This window comes from Corticium candelabrum, chromosome 10 (genome assembly GCF_963422355.1).
Source record: "Corticium candelabrum chromosome 10, ooCorCand1.1, whole genome shotgun sequence".
In the NCBI taxonomy this organism is placed as follows: Eukaryota; Metazoa; Porifera; class Homoscleromorpha; order Homosclerophorida; family Plakinidae; genus Corticium; species Corticium candelabrum.
Genome location: NC_085094.1, coordinates 527,363 through 544,981, shown reverse-complemented (window position 1 = coordinate 544,981; position 17,619 = coordinate 527,363). Strand labels below are relative to the sequence as shown.

The 17,619-nt window shown below is 41.0% G+C and overlaps 3 protein-coding genes across 3 annotated transcripts; 1 reads left to right on the top strand and 2 right to left on the bottom strand.

Moving 5' to 3' along the window:
• Positions 1 to 5,503: 5,503 nt before the first annotated feature.
• Positions 5,504 to 6,103, bottom strand: LOC134185988 (uncharacterized). Its single transcript, XM_062653887.1, has one exon. It carries the CDS (start codon positions 6,101 to 6,103, stop codon positions 5,504 to 5,506), a length of 600 nt encoding a protein of 199 aa, XP_062509871.1.
• A 2,243-nt stretch (positions 6,104 to 8,346) lies between these two features.
• Positions 8,347 to 11,690, top strand: LOC134186079 (uncharacterized). The gene is made up of 2 exons (XM_062653990.1): positions 8,347 to 8,971; positions 11,335 to 11,690. Exons 1-2 carry the CDS (start codon positions 8,716 to 8,718, stop codon positions 11,574 to 11,576), a joined length of 498 nt encoding a protein of 165 aa, XP_062509974.1. The 5' UTR covers positions 8,347 to 8,715; the 3' UTR covers positions 11,577 to 11,690.
• Positions 11,691 to 12,441: 751 nt separating this feature from the next.
• On the bottom strand, positions 12,442 to 17,614 carry LOC134185448 (uncharacterized). The gene is made up of 3 exons (XM_062653234.1): positions 17,270 to 17,614; positions 12,997 to 13,079; positions 12,442 to 12,938 (listed from the first exon to the last, which is right to left on the bottom strand). The coding sequence occupies exons 1-3, from the start codon at positions 17,580 to 17,582 to the stop codon at positions 12,900 to 12,902; spliced, it is 435 nt and encodes a 144-aa protein (XP_062509218.1). The 5' UTR covers positions 17,583 to 17,614; the 3' UTR covers positions 12,442 to 12,899.
• Between the last annotated feature and the right edge of the window lie 5 nt (positions 17,615 to 17,619).

Genomic DNA, 17,619 nt, shown 5'->3' with positions numbered 1-17,619 from the left:
TGATTTCACAATCAAAAGGAGGTAGAGAGATACATAGGGATTCGATGCAAAGCGCTTGGAAGATGGTAAAGTGTACAATAGCGCAAGACAAGTCAACGTCACCATTGTCCACTCAGTATTGATGCGATGTTCCCTCATATCCTCTAGCTACTTGAACGGTAGTGAGAGTGATGTCATCTATAGCTTCTCTCCCGACAAACCACTGGGATCACTTCTTTCTATTAAACCGAATCAGTTGATCTACTGTTGAATGGGTAAACGAGAGCAACTCTCCAGTATCACTATAGGTGTCACCGATGAAGATGGAAGACCCATCGATTTCAATGGAGAGAGAACGACCTTCCTACTCCTCATCAACACTAGATCTTTGCCTGCACTCACAACCTTTTTGGCCCCCAAGTTGAGCAAAGACTTGCCCTGGTCCACAACAAATTTGAATCCCTTTTTCACGAGACCTTTGGCAGCATTCCACAGATTACCCAAGAAAGATCTATCAATGATCTTCTTACGATATAATTGTAATGTGGACAAGGGCGGACACCATAAAATAGAGACTTGAGATCTGGACGAATAAGGCGTTACTCGAAGTCAGAGGCAAGCTGGTCAGAAAAACGAGACAGAAGCACTTACACAGTCAACAATGTCATTTCACTCATCACAAACGGGTGGTCGCTCTTTCGATCTATCCGGTACCGAATCGATGGTCACATCGTCAAGCACATCAATCAGTACTTACCACAAGCCAGCACGATCATGAACTTGGTACATTCTCGGATGATTACGGTAGAAGCATGATGACCAACATGTTGTGGTATTGCAACACTAGCTAGGGAGATGATCCCAAAGAGTTCGGTGTGCCTGAAGCAGCTCTGTTACCAGCAGGCACCATAGCAGATGGTGCCAATCCAACCGGAGCTCAACTTTGAGCTCTAGACTTTGCCAATAAACTCAGTAATTCCAAGTACGACTCAGGATTCCACAGTCGACAGGCAATCACGACAGGCAATAAACTGGTCACCATGTTACTACCCTTGAATACTGCCTTGGGATCTCATTGCAATATCGATGCAGTGATGTTGGGAGTGAAACACACCTGCTTCATAGAAAGAAATTCACTTGCAAATTGTCTCCATAGTGCTACCGGTGTCGCTGATGGTAAATTCAAGATCGAATATTTAGCTGTATGGATGCCCAAGGTTTGACCGTCACTGAGTGTGCAGACGGAGTTGGAAGCTTTGTTCGCATCGTGTGTGCGACATAGTCTCTATTTTGAGCAGATGAGAGTCTAGAAATCAGTTTGGAATCGCCAAATTGAGTCCTATGTGGAGAGTCACCAGCGTTTCCAGCGAGCAACTCCCTTGACACGTTATTGTAGCATTCGCAGCTGTTGGACGGGATGAAAAGCAGGATAAGAAGAATCAAGTTTTCAACAATTCTAATCTGACACGGTTGAGTGTACGAGTCAATAGCAGACAATACCCGGAGAGAGAGAGATCGAGACAAATTTGTACCACTACCTCTAGAAATTATTTGAAAGCGTACATGTTGTTCTAAGAAGCGGCCCATAAGTATTCCAACACGGATTCGGGGAGTCAGTTGTCTGTCGAAGATTTTGCAACCCTTTACCCGATCATTCAAGTTGACTATTCAAACACTGAGACAAGCTGAGGATGGGCATGGCCAAAATCAAAGTGCGATGACAGTTGGCAGTAATTTCAAGGACTCGTTCTTGGCAGGTGACTACAAAAGTTTTTCATATCATGCGTATTGTGTGGTTTTGAGTGATCGATACATGACGTTGGAAGCGGAGGGAGGAAAGATGAATGTGATCGTTTAATGTAACCTGATAATAGAGACATGCCTTACATCAATTATGGATTCACTCTGACGGATAGTCAGAAGAAGCGCTATGAAATGCTTATCAAAAGCAAACCCTACATTGTCTCGCTCTCAGTATTTGGGCAATGATTATCTCGCTCTCACCAGGACCCAACATAACAAGATCACCAAGGCAAAGACCGATGGTCAGAATATCGAGTTGAAATTATCCAAGACGCAGATAGCAAAAAAATGGTGGATCCAAAGCACTGCCCTATATCATCAAATTTGCCCCCTAGGTTCTCGGTCATTTGGGTCTGATCGTGGCATCTGGTGGAACCCAGAAAGCCATCATGGGTGCTGGCAATGCTGGCACTGGATTGAGATTCTCTGGGAAGAACCGACAAAGATCACCAGACAACAAAATGAGAAGATCAAGGCAAAGGTTACCTGCTGGTAAATACGTCTGGAAACCATTGACCAGTATACAAATCAACAAATGCTACGAGATCGTGGTGTAGCCAACTATAGACGAACCTATAGCAAAGACACTTTATCCACCAATCCCAAAGACGACGAATGTCTTGTCATCAGCATGGAAGAGTACTTTGATGGTGGTGGCACCCATCGGGAGCCATCTACTATGGGAAACGAGATGTGGAATATTTTGATAGTTTTGGTATGCGCTCTCCTGACGTAGTCTATCAGTATATGCAGAAGATGGATAAAGGAATTGTGTATAATTCTAGTATGCTCCAGGATATGAACAGCATTCTGTGTGGTTATTATTGTATTACTAACTTCATAGTCCATCCTTGGGAGGGGCGGCCTATGCATGATATTCTTCTCGATTTCACCCAAGTACCGTCATTGGAAAATCAATACTGTGTAGGAGGTTTCAAGTAGAATTTTATGTAAATGCATATATAGCACCATGTCGTCATCCTGTGTGAGGTGTCAAGAAAAACCCTGGAACGAATTCCACCACGGTGAAGACCAAGAACAACCAGATAGCTGTGATGTCTATATGTTCTGTATGCCAAGCCAAGAAATCCAGATTTTTATCTGTGGAAGAAGCCAAAAGAGGTGGGTTTCTGGGATTGCTCGGATCTTTGTTGGGCCTTGGTGCTGCTGGTAGAGGTCTGAGTTTACCCGGTACCGCTTTTAGATGTCTGAGGTTGCCTGTTATGGTACTGCTGGTGGAGGTAAGAATAAGGTAAAAGCGGTGAAAAGTTAAACGGTTAAAAAAGGTTAAACATTAGTGTTGACAGATCAACTCGCTCAAGAACTCCACAAACCCATCAAACGTCGGTTTCTGACAAGGGGCATGATCGTGGGTGGTGCGGACGATACATGGTCTGCAGATTTGGTCGATATCCAGCCTTTCTCCAAATACCATGACGGATTCAAGTATCTTCTCAACATCAACGACTTGTTTAGCCAGTATGTGCTGTCGATTTCTCTACACGATAAAATGGGTAAAGCTGTTGGAGGCAATTTTCAAGTAACCTAGGAATTTGAGGATAGATCATGGTGGTGAGTTTTACAATAGGACCATGGAGCACTGGCTAAAAGAAAATAATATTTACAGGTATTCGACCTACAATGAGGGTAAGTGGTGGTCGTAGAAAGGTTAAGCATACTCTAAAATCAACAATGTGAAAGTATTCCTTGGCTATCAACACCTACAGGTATATCGACGTTTTGGATTTCTTGTTGAAACAAAAAATGCAATACCTCCTATCACAGATCTATACAAATGACATCCACAAAAGCCAGAAAAAATGAACCCCTCATTTGGAATCATCTGTTTGGAGAAGTAAAACATTCAAATTCAAAGTCAGTGATCGTGTTCAAATTGCTAAAAAGAAGACGACCTTTGAGAAGGGATACATACCCAATTGGATGAAGAAGTTTCTGAGATTGTTGAAATACAGAACACCAACCCGGTGACCTACAAGATCAAAGACTGGAACGGGTTGGTCATACAGGGCTCCTTCTACAAGCCAGAGTTACAATAGTCATCCCAAGACATGTTTCACATTGAGAAGGACCTCACCGCTTTTGGATAAGATCTGTGATAGTGTTCCATAGTTGCTCGTAGTTGATTAGAGTTTTTGAGGCGTTGGATGCACATCGTCGGGCTTGCTCTGGAAGACCCATTTGTGTGAATATCTTGGATAGAATAAAGTGCAAATTGATGAGTTTTCTGTGGTGGAGACTATACCATATTGTCTCTATATGTCAAATTGTCATTGTGATCGTCCTCTTCTCATCCACAGTGAGATCGAAGCATTCCAATTGTTTTTGAGGTAGTATTTGAGATTGTAATTGGATCTCTTGACATAGTGGGTTTTTGGCCCCCGCTTTCGGTCATTCTACACCGTGGATGCTACCACATCCCATGCATTCGTATTCCCATTTGCACGCTTTTCTAAATTTCGCACCACACTCACATTTTTAGGTATAAGATCGATCCATTCCAATTTTGGAGGGGGGAGGATGGAGGGTTCAATACCAACACTCGTTGTCATAGTGGATGGTGGTCTTACAATGAGGACATTGGATAACCTCTCAAGGTTTGTGGCAGGTGCCGATGCCGTACCAATTGTTTGCTTTGCACGTACACAGCATAGTATGTCTATAGGTTATATTTTTCTTATCGCAACCATCCTCTTCTTTATTTCTTTTTGTATGTATTGATATAGCGGGCGTTTGGTCCCACTCTATAGAGGTCTACATATTGGATGCGACCACATCCCTTGCATTCTTATTCCCATTCGCGCACCTTTTTAAATTTCTACCATACTCCTGACATTTTTAGGGATGGGATCGATCCATTCCAATTTTAGAGGAGGATGGAGGGTGCGCATCGATGCCAACACTCCTTGTCGTGGATAGTGGTCCTGCAATCAGGAAGAACCTCTCTAGTGTCGTCTGTTGACATGTTACATATCTATAAGTTTTTATTTCTTTAATAGGGGTGTTTTATGTAACCGTATATGTAACTGTGGAGGAAATCGAGTACCTCTTGCACTTGTTGCACTTGTATGAACAAAGTCATATCAATATCAGTGTATTGACGCTCGACAGTGCATTGCTTGTCTTGAGTCCACCCACAAAGAGCTCACATGCCTCTTACAACTATTTAACCAAGAGCATATTGGTGGCACGGCACTCGACTATGCCTTGCTTGTACTGGCATCGGAGATGTTGAAAGAGCTCAAATGCCTTCTACAGCTGCATGACAAAAATATGATTGCAATACAGCGCTCAACTTGGCATTGCGTGTTCTGAGACCTTGTATGGATGTAGAAGAAATACCGTATAAACCCAAAGATGAGGTGTACGCCAACCCTTGGTGTATACCCGATTCCGAGGACTCTAAACTTGAGAAAGACGAGTTGTATGACGAACCCTGGTGTATGCCAGGGATGATGTCTCCCAAACCGAGATCCGATGAACCAAGACATATTATAATATCCCTTCTAGAGGGTTAGGAGTGTTGGTGATGATGATGACCGCTGTGTATATTGGAACCATCTATGTAGCAGCGAGTTTGTTCTCTTATTCGGAATTGAGGGTGGCCCAGACGAGGCACGACTGCACGATTTCAAAGTGATAATTTTCTATAGCCGCTTCTACGCCCATTCAAATGTGGTGGTTTCCCATCTATAACATAGAATCACAATATTTTATGACCATTTTTGGCAGCGTATGCCATAGCCGAGTCGACGTTGGTGGCACCCCATTCGTGACACAAGCGCTCTATAGATTTGTGACCGTTGCTTGCAGCATACACCATAGTGTGGTTGAAGTTGGTAGCTCCCAAATCATGACATAGTCGCATGATAGATCCATGGCCTTCTTTTGCAGCAAACGCCATAGCCCAGTCGACTTCGTGGGAACCCCGATTGTGACACAAGCGCGCTATGGATTCGTAACTGTTGCTTGCAGCACACACCATAGCCTTGTCGACGTCAGTGGCTTCCCATTTGTGACATAGGTGCACTATATCTTCATGACCACTGTGTGCTGCCCAGGCCTTGATTAGATCGAAATTGGTGACACCCCAATCACGACACAGGCACATGACGTTTTCTTGACCGCTACTTTGCGGCCCATAACATAGTCTTTCGAGATTGGTTGCTTCCAATTCTTGATATAAATGGACGACTTCCTTGTGACCATCTTCTGCAGCCCATTCCATGACTTTGTTGAGATTGACCTTGTCATAGTTGTGACACAATCGTACAATGTGGTCGTGACCGCCATAGGCAGCCATGTTGATAGTCTCCTGGACATGGGTGGCGCCGAGTTGTCGATCTAGATGCACCATAACTGGCAGCCATGGTTAGGCTTTATTAGGAGAAAGGGTATACTGGTTGGTAATGGTGGTGGTGGTGGTGGTGGTGGTGGTGGTGGTGGTGGTGGTGGCCAGGTACCTCCATAGTAATCGTATCAAATTCAGCCACAGCTGCCATTACGCACAATTCTGTGGCTATATACTAGAGATGCTATTTGTCTAATAGGGCGTAACTTTTCACATATGGGGTACCCAGTGGGCGCGATTGAATTGCCAATGATCTCCAGTAGTATATGTGGTGTCACAAATGATACCACCTGACCCTCCCCCATATTTTCGCAGACTCGAGGCGCCTAGTAAGCTGTGTCACTTTTAAGTCACAACTCAGACTAGCTTATATAGGTACCGGCACACATCCCCTACCCAATGAGCGCTCTCGTGGACTGTGCAAAATGTCAGTATTTCGCCCAGTGCCCCGATAGTTTACACATACTGTAGTTATTGCACACATAAGGTAGTTATTACGCACATAACGTAGTTATTGCTCGCTCCCACAGTTATATTGCATGCTCGCACTGCATGGGACTAATCGTGATATTGATAGTGGAACCACAACACAACACCGTTACAAACAAGCAGGGCATCTTAGGCAAATTGCAACGATTTCACAAACAAGGTAACAATTTAAACAAGAAGGATAAATATTTGTCCCAGTCAATTGCAGCAAATGAAAGTAAGCCATTTTTAATAATTGAAACTGTTGCCAAACCAGGAAAGCTGACTACATGGCAGCCTACTTGAATGCTTATTGGACAAGGGCCACAAGCTGGTAACTACGTCAGTTATCACCCTTGTTTTAGAGCAATATCGTATTTCTTGCCCTCACTGTTTATCGCACTCGCCGGATTGTGCACTAAACGGTGCTCCAGCAGTAAATATGACTTTGCTCTACTCAGGTGATAAATACTTAAGAGATTACAAGATGAAGGACTGAGAAGGCAGAGTGACAACGGTTTTCTGTTGTTGTGCCAGCACGGAAATTTTTTATCACTACATTTGTGTATTGACCTGGGAAGTATCGTTTATCCTCATTCTGAGGCCTTTCTTGCCAGAAGAATGTGAATGTAACCCTCCTAAATTCTCTTTGAGCATGCCCTCATCAGCCAATCGAGTCTTACTCAGAGTGGCAATGTTGATATGATAACGTGAAAGTTCTTTCGAGATGAGTGCCATTCACCTCACTGTTCTTGAGGAGTTATCTCTATCTCAGTGTCCATACGCTCCAGGCTCCTATAATGAGCTTCTTCTGCTTCTTTGAAATCTTCATACATGTATCTTGACTGCTATGTTGATGATCTGCCGGCTGTGGTTTGCTGGCCAGACTGGATAGGGCAGGCAATGTTGGGGTATGTTTTCTAATCTCCTCCCTCGTACAATGGTGGGCAGTGCTATCCTTAAGAGGGCTGCCCGTTGCCTTAGATGCTGCTGAACACCTCAGCGGCCTTGGGTTCGAAGGTGAGCTACCATTTATCCAAGGGCTACCTGTGTGCAGGTCCGAAACTACGACTCCCAGTGGTCACCTCCACCTGATGCTTCTTGCCCATCAGCACAGGACTGATTGGTTGAGTTGCACAGATGTAAAACCTGTGCGGAAAACTAATTAATGTGGGAAGGTTGTTGCACTGGGACAATCCTATTCTCTTGGCCAAAGTTTGAAGCCGGTGGTGGTATGATGAATCACAATGACTGGAGACTTCCTCGGCTGCAGTGGATGATTTGTGCCTAGCCACACTCTTCACTTTCCACAAAGTGTTGCAGAACTGCTTCTTGACTGGATCAAACATTGAATCTCTATTGCCAAATCTGTCAAAACTGTCTTGAAGACTTAGGACTGGCATGTCCTTACACCCTGCCTTTTGGCAGCATTTCCTCTACCAAGTAAAGCAGTTCCTCACTTAGATCCCTGAGTTGGCCAGGTTAGTTGAAGCTAGGTTCACAATACGACACTGATGCTGACACTCGACGCTGGACTTTGATGTTCACGTGGTGTCAGCATTAGCGCTGATGTTTTACCATTCACAATATTTTATTGTCAGCGTCAAGAGGCGTTGGTAAAATAACTGCCGCCCGGAACTCCATGTTGGTGCTTGCTGGCTGCACGATCTCACTTATGGCCTAGTGCTTAATGTGCACTACAGTACTGTAGCAGTAAGATCTTTGCTCGCATTAGCAACAAAGTCCCTGGCCATACTGTACTGACATACTTAATTGCCTACTTACTTATTTTCTTCCTAACAATTAAAATATAATTTACCTGGTGAATAACAGGCTATTCAACTATTAAGTCTTTAACTGGATGAGAATATTTTTCAAATGTCCTAATTTTTATTTGTTTGGGTACAGCAGACACGTCAGGAAGTGTTGAGAGTGGACTGTTGTGTGTTTCTCACAGTCCTGTGAAAGACAGGTGCATATCAAAGCAGGAATGCTTATGTTGCTTGCATTTTCGAAGTTGTTTATCTCATTATCAACAAAAAAGGACAACATGTAACTCGACAATTTCATCTAATGTGACAGTAACTGCAGATGAGATGAGGGGAGATAAGTCATTGCATTGTAGACCACTAGCAACAGTTAGTGACCAGACTCCAAACAGATTGAGGTATGACGGGAAAATGGACCTGCTTGTGAGAAGACTTCCTTGTAGTATACGTGACTCAAGGGAACGGAAATACATCAGTCATGGACAAGACGTGATTGAGGCTGATTGTAATGACTTGGAAAACCATTTAATCTCAGGCAATCTGTTGATGAAAGATGAGCAGTTGGAGTCAAAATTGATGCTTGGTGAGTTTGCTTAAAGTAAATAAACACTACTGTAATGACTGAAGCGTTTAGGATCAAGTTGGGTTTATGTATTTACTATAGCTTAGCAGTAGACATGCATTAGATAGGATTGACTGGAGTCAGGAGTCTTAATGACAGAGTGGACAATCACAGAGTTTTATGGCAGGTATTAGAATAATTCTGAATGCCTGACTTTGTACTTTCTGACAGTTGTGAAACACGTAAATAGCAAAAGAATTGTTGTCTATGACATGGCTACAACATGGAATCAGAAACATTTTATTATCATTTTATTGTCTGCCTGTATTACCATAGTTGTGCTCTGACTAAGTCCAGAAGGTTCAACTGCAATAAGCATCAGTGAGCTCAACATACTGTCAATAATCTACTTCTGAATTGTGATAACCATCTGTTAATTACAACTGTCTCATCTAGCTGTTTGCTGTGTTATTATAAGTCACATTCTGTTAGAAAATATAGTCAGCATAAGATGTGGATGATTATGATGAGCTGTGACTGCAAATCATTACTTATATTATTTTCAGCTTCTTTTTGACCAAGAGTCAATTACGTCTGTTGTCATTTATGGTTGCTTGTTAACTGCATTGCTGCAAGTTCTGTTTGTAGCAACCCAATATGCAAATTGTTACAATTGGGAGTGTGAGTATGGGATTTTTCAACTGTAATGGAGGGAGTGATTTCTAGTCATTACACACTGCTATGGCAAGGATATCTACTTATGGAAGTTGTAGATCGACCTGCTACATAATGAGTGTTTAAGCAGATAGGAAGACTGGTGTCAACATGGTTATTCGGCAATAGTGCCATGTGTTCACGAGGACCATTAATTAAAGAAATCAGTGCAAATACACACCACCAACTATTGAAAGCAAATTAATATTAATTAATTAACCGCTGTTGAATGAATGAGTAATGAAATTCCATACTAAATCAGATGATTGCTTTATGATATGTTGAGTAGATTTTAAATTTGGTTATAGTTTAGTTATAACAAGTGCAAGACAAACCAATAATTGTGATGGCAAAGCACACGCACCTTGAACCTTGAATCTGCCATGCCCACTATGGGTTGTCACACACACACACACACACACACACACACACACACACACACACACACACACACACACACACACACACACACACACACACACACACACACACACACACACACACATACACATGCACACACACACACATGCACACACACACGCATGTACACACACATGCACGTGCGCGCACACACACACACACACACACACACACAGCCACACACACACACACACACGTGCACACACACACACACGTGCACACACACACACACACACACAGCCACACACACGTGCACACACACACGTGCACACACACAGCCACACACACACACAGCCACACACACACACACACACACACACACACACACACACACACACACGTACACACACACGGAGACACACACAGCCACACACACAGACACAGACACAGACACAGACACAGACACACACACAGACACAGACACAGACACACACACACACACACACACACACACACACACACACACACACACACACACACACAGACACAGGCACAGGCACACACACAGGCAGACACACACACACACACGTGCAAATCAGTCTCCTGGAGCCTGGCTAGGTACTCGTAGGAGCATCAACTCCAACGCCAACCGAGGTGTGGAGACTCGAAGTCCCACTGGGATCCCAGTGGCTGATGGACTTTGTTGAAGTCGGGCGACCACCCGCTTGTCAATGACCAGGTACTCATTTATTCTCCTGGGTCGAGAGAGACAGTTGTGTGTGTGAGTTTCTTGCTCAAGAAATTATGCCATAGCTCACCATCACTATGACTTGAACTTGCGATCATGTTGGGTCCCGGATGTAATTACTGTAACATAACTCTCTAACCAACTGAGCTATTGCCACACATGCACACACACAGTGACACACACACACACACACACACACACACACACACACACACACACACACACACACACACACACATGAACATTTGTTGTGTCTGTCATGAACTGACGTGTATTTCTTACTACGCAACTTAGCACTTGTGAAGGAATTTTTTACAGTAAAGCGAAGTGTTTTTCTGTTATGGAATTGGACTGCAATCTTTTTCAGGAGTGCAACACTATGCTTGAGGGTCTTTACTTTGTCTGTTGCCAAATGCTTATTTAAGTTATAATAGTATTTAATCTTATTATAACTAATTAATTAAACCTAGAGTTTAGTAATGGGTAACAATCATTGTAGTTTTTGGCTGTTGTGAAATTGTCATGAAACAGAGTAGTTTATGTCTGTCTTTGCTTGTTCTAGATACTGGTAGTTTGTGCGGCAATTCACAAGTTTCAAGCAAAGAATCGTCTCAATGTTTAAAGCATTTTAAGCAGTGTCATAGTACCAAAGGAAAATTCTCTTTGGAAAATCAAAGGTGTGAAGATGGAAGTAGCAAAGACCAATTAGCAGAAAAGCTTCACGAATGGAGCGATGAATTGCTGCAGTGGGATAGATTTGTTTACAAGCCTAAATCTATTCTATCTGAAATAAACAGCACTTGAAAAAAGGCAGAACAGAGCCTAGAGCTACTTGCTGTAATTTCTGTGCTTTCAAATTCTGAATTTCAGTGGTTGTAACTTGTAATGTACATGAGCAGCTCAATTGTATAGGCACACATGAACATTGAGCTCGGTTAAACTCCTAATTAGTATTTGCATGAGATCTATCTACTGGCATGGAATTATTATTGTGGAGTACGTGCACAATCAATCAACACAGGGTAATGTAGCTCCAGGCTTTATCCCCTTTGAGATGTCACAATACCATCTAGAGACAACCTGTTTCTCAAGGACCAGCTTGTTTCTGAATAAAGATGCAAATCAAGAGTATGAATATCAATGTAGTAGTAGTCACATTTTAATAACTTCAAATTCTTCTAATTTAAATTATCTAACTCATCAAATTACAGAGGGGTTACTGTCAGTAACAAGTATGCAAAATAACTTTTAAATAAATGAAAGAGCCATTACTTTTTGGATTGCATAATTACAATTTATTGGGTAGAGTCCATTAAGGTTTGGGGTTGCCCAGTGCCATGCTCCAGTGAGAGGAGCATATATATATGACAGCTGCATTCTGATAATACTTATGCACACACACACACACACACACACACACACACACACACACACACACACACACACACACACCCTGCTAATTTTGTTGTGGCGGTTATATGTACTCCAAGACTTGACTCTGCATGGTTTCACTAGGTTAGATTTCTAATTTGGAACTATATATCAGAACCAATGATTTCTATCTTTGTTGGACACTCTGAAGACATTGGAATTTGAATCTAAATTAACTTGGCTTATCCATGTCTAAAGAGGAATTCGAGCTTGCTATTTGAGTATTTCTTACACAATGTTGCTCTGTGTTCTTGTGCACACATTCTTGATGTCTTTGGAGATCATCTACTAGGTTGTGGAAACCGAGGTCTTAGGATCACAGTAAACATGCAATCTCAAATCCTGGATCAGCTGCAGAGGCAGGAGTTGAAGAGAAATATTCGAAACAAGGTGATGAAGTCTTGATATGTGGTTGCTCTTTTTATTACATTAGTTGTAGAAAGTCTTGCTTATTGGGCTAAGTCTAGTAGACACTGAACATAATAGCATCTCGCTCAGCTACTGTACATAACACAACCCTTAATAATAATAATTTACACAAGCAAATACAGCGGTTTTTGTTAGAGGACTTAATTTGTTCCATTGAACACTTAGAGTAGTTTGCGTTGTGTTGTTACCTTTGCTTATATTGATAAGTCTCCAAAGTTAATTATAATGACAAGATAATCTCTAGTGGTTGAAGAGAGTTATGACATACTATACTGACTCCAAGTGTTTGACAACCCTGCTGAACTCCTGCAAACATTGAAATGTTAGTGAATCGTCTACACCAACTACTGCAGTAAAATTATACCTCTACCGTCGTAAACAAGAAGGACTGCAAAATAATCAGTTTACCTCTCTGGTCACTGTATTTCCAAAAGTTCAGTACATTTCCTGTTCAACACAGCGTTAATTATAATAGGGCAAGCCAACACCGGTAAACAACCAAGACAATGCAGAAATCAAGCTATAGCATGCTTCATACATTTGACACTAGCAGTGGCATAGCTATGGAGGAGACCGGTACCTCCAAAATTGTTGGGCGTTGCCCACCTGAAATTATACCCATTACCCTACTTGTAAACAGAAATTGATGGAATAGTGTGACTTGGAATCACCACATGACATTGTATATTGACTGCACTGACATTCTTCAATGATAGGCTGACTGCATTTTTGGCTTTTGCAATCATTAACAAAGATACAATTATGGTATCCTACTGTCTATGCTGTCAAGCAGACCATGTATATATAGCACACAAAATGAAAAACCTTATTAATAAAATTTTACGTAATATGTGCAAGTTGATATTACCTCTTTTAGTTGATGTTCATATTAAATACCACCAAAATGTACACTAGATTGGCTAAGCCATTGACACTGGCAGAAGCCCTCTAATATGATAATTCCTTAATACAGTAAGTAGAAATCATAGGTTGGCACTAACAGGCAGATAATTGAAAACATAATTAGTCAATTTCTTGAGAAATTGGTTCAGTATTCAAATGGTACTTGTCAACCTTTAATATTACTGTGTCTTACCCTTACATATACCCTTTCTTCATACTGTCTCATTGGAAACACTAGTAATTTAAGGGAGCATACAAATTGCAGTCTAGCTAACCTTGTCCTCACTACTAAGTAGAATATACCCTGGACCACCTGGATCATATTGAAATAACCAATGATGCATACAAAAGAGGGTGCAGTGGTCTAGCAAACTGAAACTTTTTGAAGCTATCCAAGCTTTAGGTGTTCTAGAAGTCTGGACCACTTGGAATGCTATGACGTATACAGATTTCCAGTAATCTATTAGCGGCACTACGAATGCTCTGGAAAATACCATGTAAACTAAAATATCCATGCATGCAGTGCTGCTACTGACAACTTAATTGAATCTACGCCAAAACTTGATTCAGAATTAAATTTAGTTGATTAAACTATTAATGGAAATATACTACAAATTTTCATATTCAGCATTCCATTGCTTGCATCCACTTCACAGAAAATTCTTGTAGTAAACTCAATGTGCAACAGTCACTGTTTAAATGCCAACCCATGAGAGCAGACACCAGCGAAGCCACACCATGTGAAAAACCACTACAACATGCAGTAGCTGCACTCATAGGCGTACGTAGGAACCACGGAGGCCATGGAGGCTACAGGGCCATTCCCCCAGTCAGCAGCCTATGGTCATTATACACATGTAGATAAAATAGGTCAAGACGAAAAGAAGCAACAAATGGAAGAAAACGAGGAGCTCCAAGAGATGACAGCGCAAAAGCTAGTATATGCAATGACAAAATTAGTATACCTAAAAAATGACGTTAGTGCAATGTGCATGTGCGACACTCAGTGAAGAGAGGTTACATTCAAGTTAGACAATGCCGTTACCGCACATTGAGGTTAGCCCCCCAACCTGGATGCCATTCGCTTCTGTCTGCACCACTAGCCCGGAACTACCACATTACTATTTGCTCCACAACTTAAAACTTGAAAACAAATTTGGTGTTAAAGATATTGGGGAGTTAGTCCCAAGAGACCTTCAATGATATGTAAATTCTCAATAGTTGGTGAGTTGGTAAAGAGAAGCCATTTGTCAAAATAGTACCAATACACATGTTGCAGCTCCAGGTGTACAGAGATAATGACTATTTACATGGTTTCCAGTGCAAATCAGCTTATGCTCTTGGAGTATTTAATCACTTCAAACCAGAAATGCATATATTCAAGGTTGCTGCTCAGTATCAGAACCCGGTTTTGCTGTTTTTCCACTTGTTATAGCCCTTCAAGTCACTGACACATACCTACTCAGTACTGAATAAGTGAATGCATGTTTGTTCATGCAGCTTAAAACTATTCTAGTTGCTAAGATTTCTTCCATTGGCAGTTGCATTTGTGGTTCCGCTAATCCTAACATCATAAATTTGTCTATAAGTCCAGCAAAGAAATCTTGCAATATTCGTTGTGCCTAATAGAATGCTCCATTGGGACATGACAAGATATGATCAAGACTATACATCCATATACACAAAAATTTCAGAAGCACTTAAAAATTTAGGTAGTTTTGCATTGCTACATAAATGCAACCAAACATTTCTTGGTTCTACAGCAAGCACAAAACATGTTCAAACTTACCCATCACCAGAAGACAATTGGCAATACTGTTTACAGTTGTGCTGCCACTACCAAAAGACCCTGGTCTATGTGCCAATATGATTATATCCTTCAAAATGAAAATATCCAAACATCGCTGGTAATTATAAATTATGTATAGTACGCGTAGCAAATAATAAAATGATGTTCATCAACAAACATCCAATAAACAGCTTATCTGAAAGCCAAAACAACCAAACACGTTTAAGAGCAAAGAAATGTTCTGTCAGAGTAACCCAATCAAACCACATGACAATTTAGTATAAACCACTTTTAATATCACTGTACATGTGCAACTACATATATTTCACACCAATCAGTTGTAATAAAGTAGTCAATGTAGTAAACTTGTATGTCTATGTAAACATGTACATGCTAAGTCCATGCACCTTTTGTGCATGACATGCAGTAACAACAAGGTTTATCATTTGTGATATTATTCCACTGGAAACCAAAATGTAACATTCTTTCCACAAATGAAACTGTTTTCGTAAGAATTAATAAATTGCTACTTGGCCAGATTTGGACACCTCCAGACAAGCTCTAAACAAGGGTACAGTACCTCCTCTAAAACACCATAATTAAATAGTAAGTTAAGTGTAAGGCTCGGTCTATTTATAGTACTTTAGCTTTTGCTGTCTGCAAAACAACAAAAATGACCATCAATATTATTAAGAGTGTAACTGCATGAATTATGTTTTCTTTGTTCTTCTTTTTCATTACAGATAAATTAAATCTACAGGACATGTCCACCCTTCAACATGGGAGTTTAACATAAAAAATCTGAATTTTTTTATTTTAACAAATGTGAAATATACAGAGTAACAGTAGTTCCATAGTAGTTCCACTATTTCACCTGATATAATACCCGCAACTCCATGATAAAATATATTCAGTGCTTTCTTGAATCAACCCCAGCACTGCTTGAAAAGCACATTCAACTATCAAAATAGTGAATACTGATTAGCCGCAACCAATATAAAAGAGAACAAACCAAGGAAACACCTCATATAATCTGTTTTAATGGTTCTGTACATAATTAATTGTCTAAACAATATCATGTTAATAGGTACAAGCACCAATGCTTGTGCACTTCCTAATCTTCTATTGACGTCACATTTAGAATCTCTTGTACATTTCAAAATGGTGGCATTTGACCAAACAACTTGGAGCTACAAATGAGGTTGTGAACTTCACTATTCATCACATTCTCAGTTTACTAGCTAGCAACAAAGCGACATCCAGCTTGCTAGATGAACAACAGGATATTAGAAATAAGTTAGAATTAAGTTAATTAATCAATTGTGAACTACTCGACTGGATGATGCATTATGCTTGTTAATTATAAAAGAGATTTCTTGCAGAAATTTTTACAGGGTGATTTGTACAAAGTATAAATTACCTCTTCGCAAGCAAAGCACTGATAACATATGTCCATCATATAACGTGCACGAACTGTTGTGATGATCATTATGCATCTATATATTGTCTGATATGAAAATCAGTAGTCAACATGGCAAGATCAACATGTTCTTAGCAGATGAGTATAAAGTTTAGTGCCTGGCAACAGCAGGAATATATTCTACAAATTTCTGTTTCAGTCAACAGTAAATGTCTATAAAGAATCGATCTATGAACATACAATTAATAAATTAATTAATTGCACAAACAGAGAGTTACCATGCATTGAAAGAGCTAGCTATCCTAGCAAATCAGGTATGTATGTATACATGTAGGCCTAGAGTAGTCTCGCGTAGCCAGACCCTTCCCGCCTACGCGTACATGTACGCCACATGTATAGGTACAGTACGCCGGAAAGATGTAGGCTGGAAGGGTCTGCCTACGCGAGACTAGGCCTAGAGTCAGAGCCGTATCTCTATATACGGCTCTGCCTAGAGTATGTGGGTTCACATGAATAACAGCATACCTGCTGTCGAACCCACATATTTGGAATTCTCATCTCCCATGAAAAAAGTTCCTTTCTCGCACGTTAGCTGATCAATGCTTTGAACGTTAACCATCACTTCACCATCTGTAATTGGTAAGTACATAGTCTCTTTGCCAATCTTATATTCAACGGATTGATAAGTCCCTCTTGACGAACTCAAACTGAGGAACATCTTGGAAGTTGATTCTACTCTGTTCTGCATATCAAAAACTTCATGTTCCATTTCGTCGTCAACTGTTGATCGCTTGCGCTTTATTCCCAAATTTTCCAAATGCCCGAAAGATGCAGCCATAAAATTATGGAACTAGATCAAACAATATAGAAATATC

What these genes read in the sequence shown, in the direction of transcription:
- LOC134185988 (XM_062653887.1), bottom strand. Translation starts at nt 6,103, where the DNA reads ATGGCTGCCTATGGCGGTCACGACCACATTGTACGATTGTGTCACAAC.
- LOC134186079 (XM_062653990.1), top strand. Translation starts at nt 8,716, where the DNA reads ATGAGGGGAGATAAGTCATTGCATTGTAGACCACTAGCAACAGTTAGT. An exon ending in GGAGTCAAAATTGATGCTTG is followed by an intron (nt 8,972 to 11,334) that starts GTGAGTTTGCTT and finishes TGCTTGTTCTAG; the next exon opens with ATACTGGTAGTTTGTGCGGC.
- LOC134185448 (XM_062653234.1), bottom strand. Translation starts at nt 17,582, where the DNA reads ATGGCTGCATCTTTCGGGCATTTGGAAAATTTGGGAATAAAGCGCAAG. An exon ending in ATATGTGGGTTCGACAGCAG is followed by an intron (nt 13,080 to 17,269) that starts GTATGCTGTTAT and finishes TGTGTTGAACAG; the next exon opens with GAAATGTACTGAACTTTTGG. An exon ending in TCTTGTTTACGACGGTAGAG is followed by an intron (nt 12,939 to 12,996) that starts GTATAATTTTAC and finishes CAATGTTTGCAG; the next exon opens with GAGTTCAGCAGGGTTGTCAA.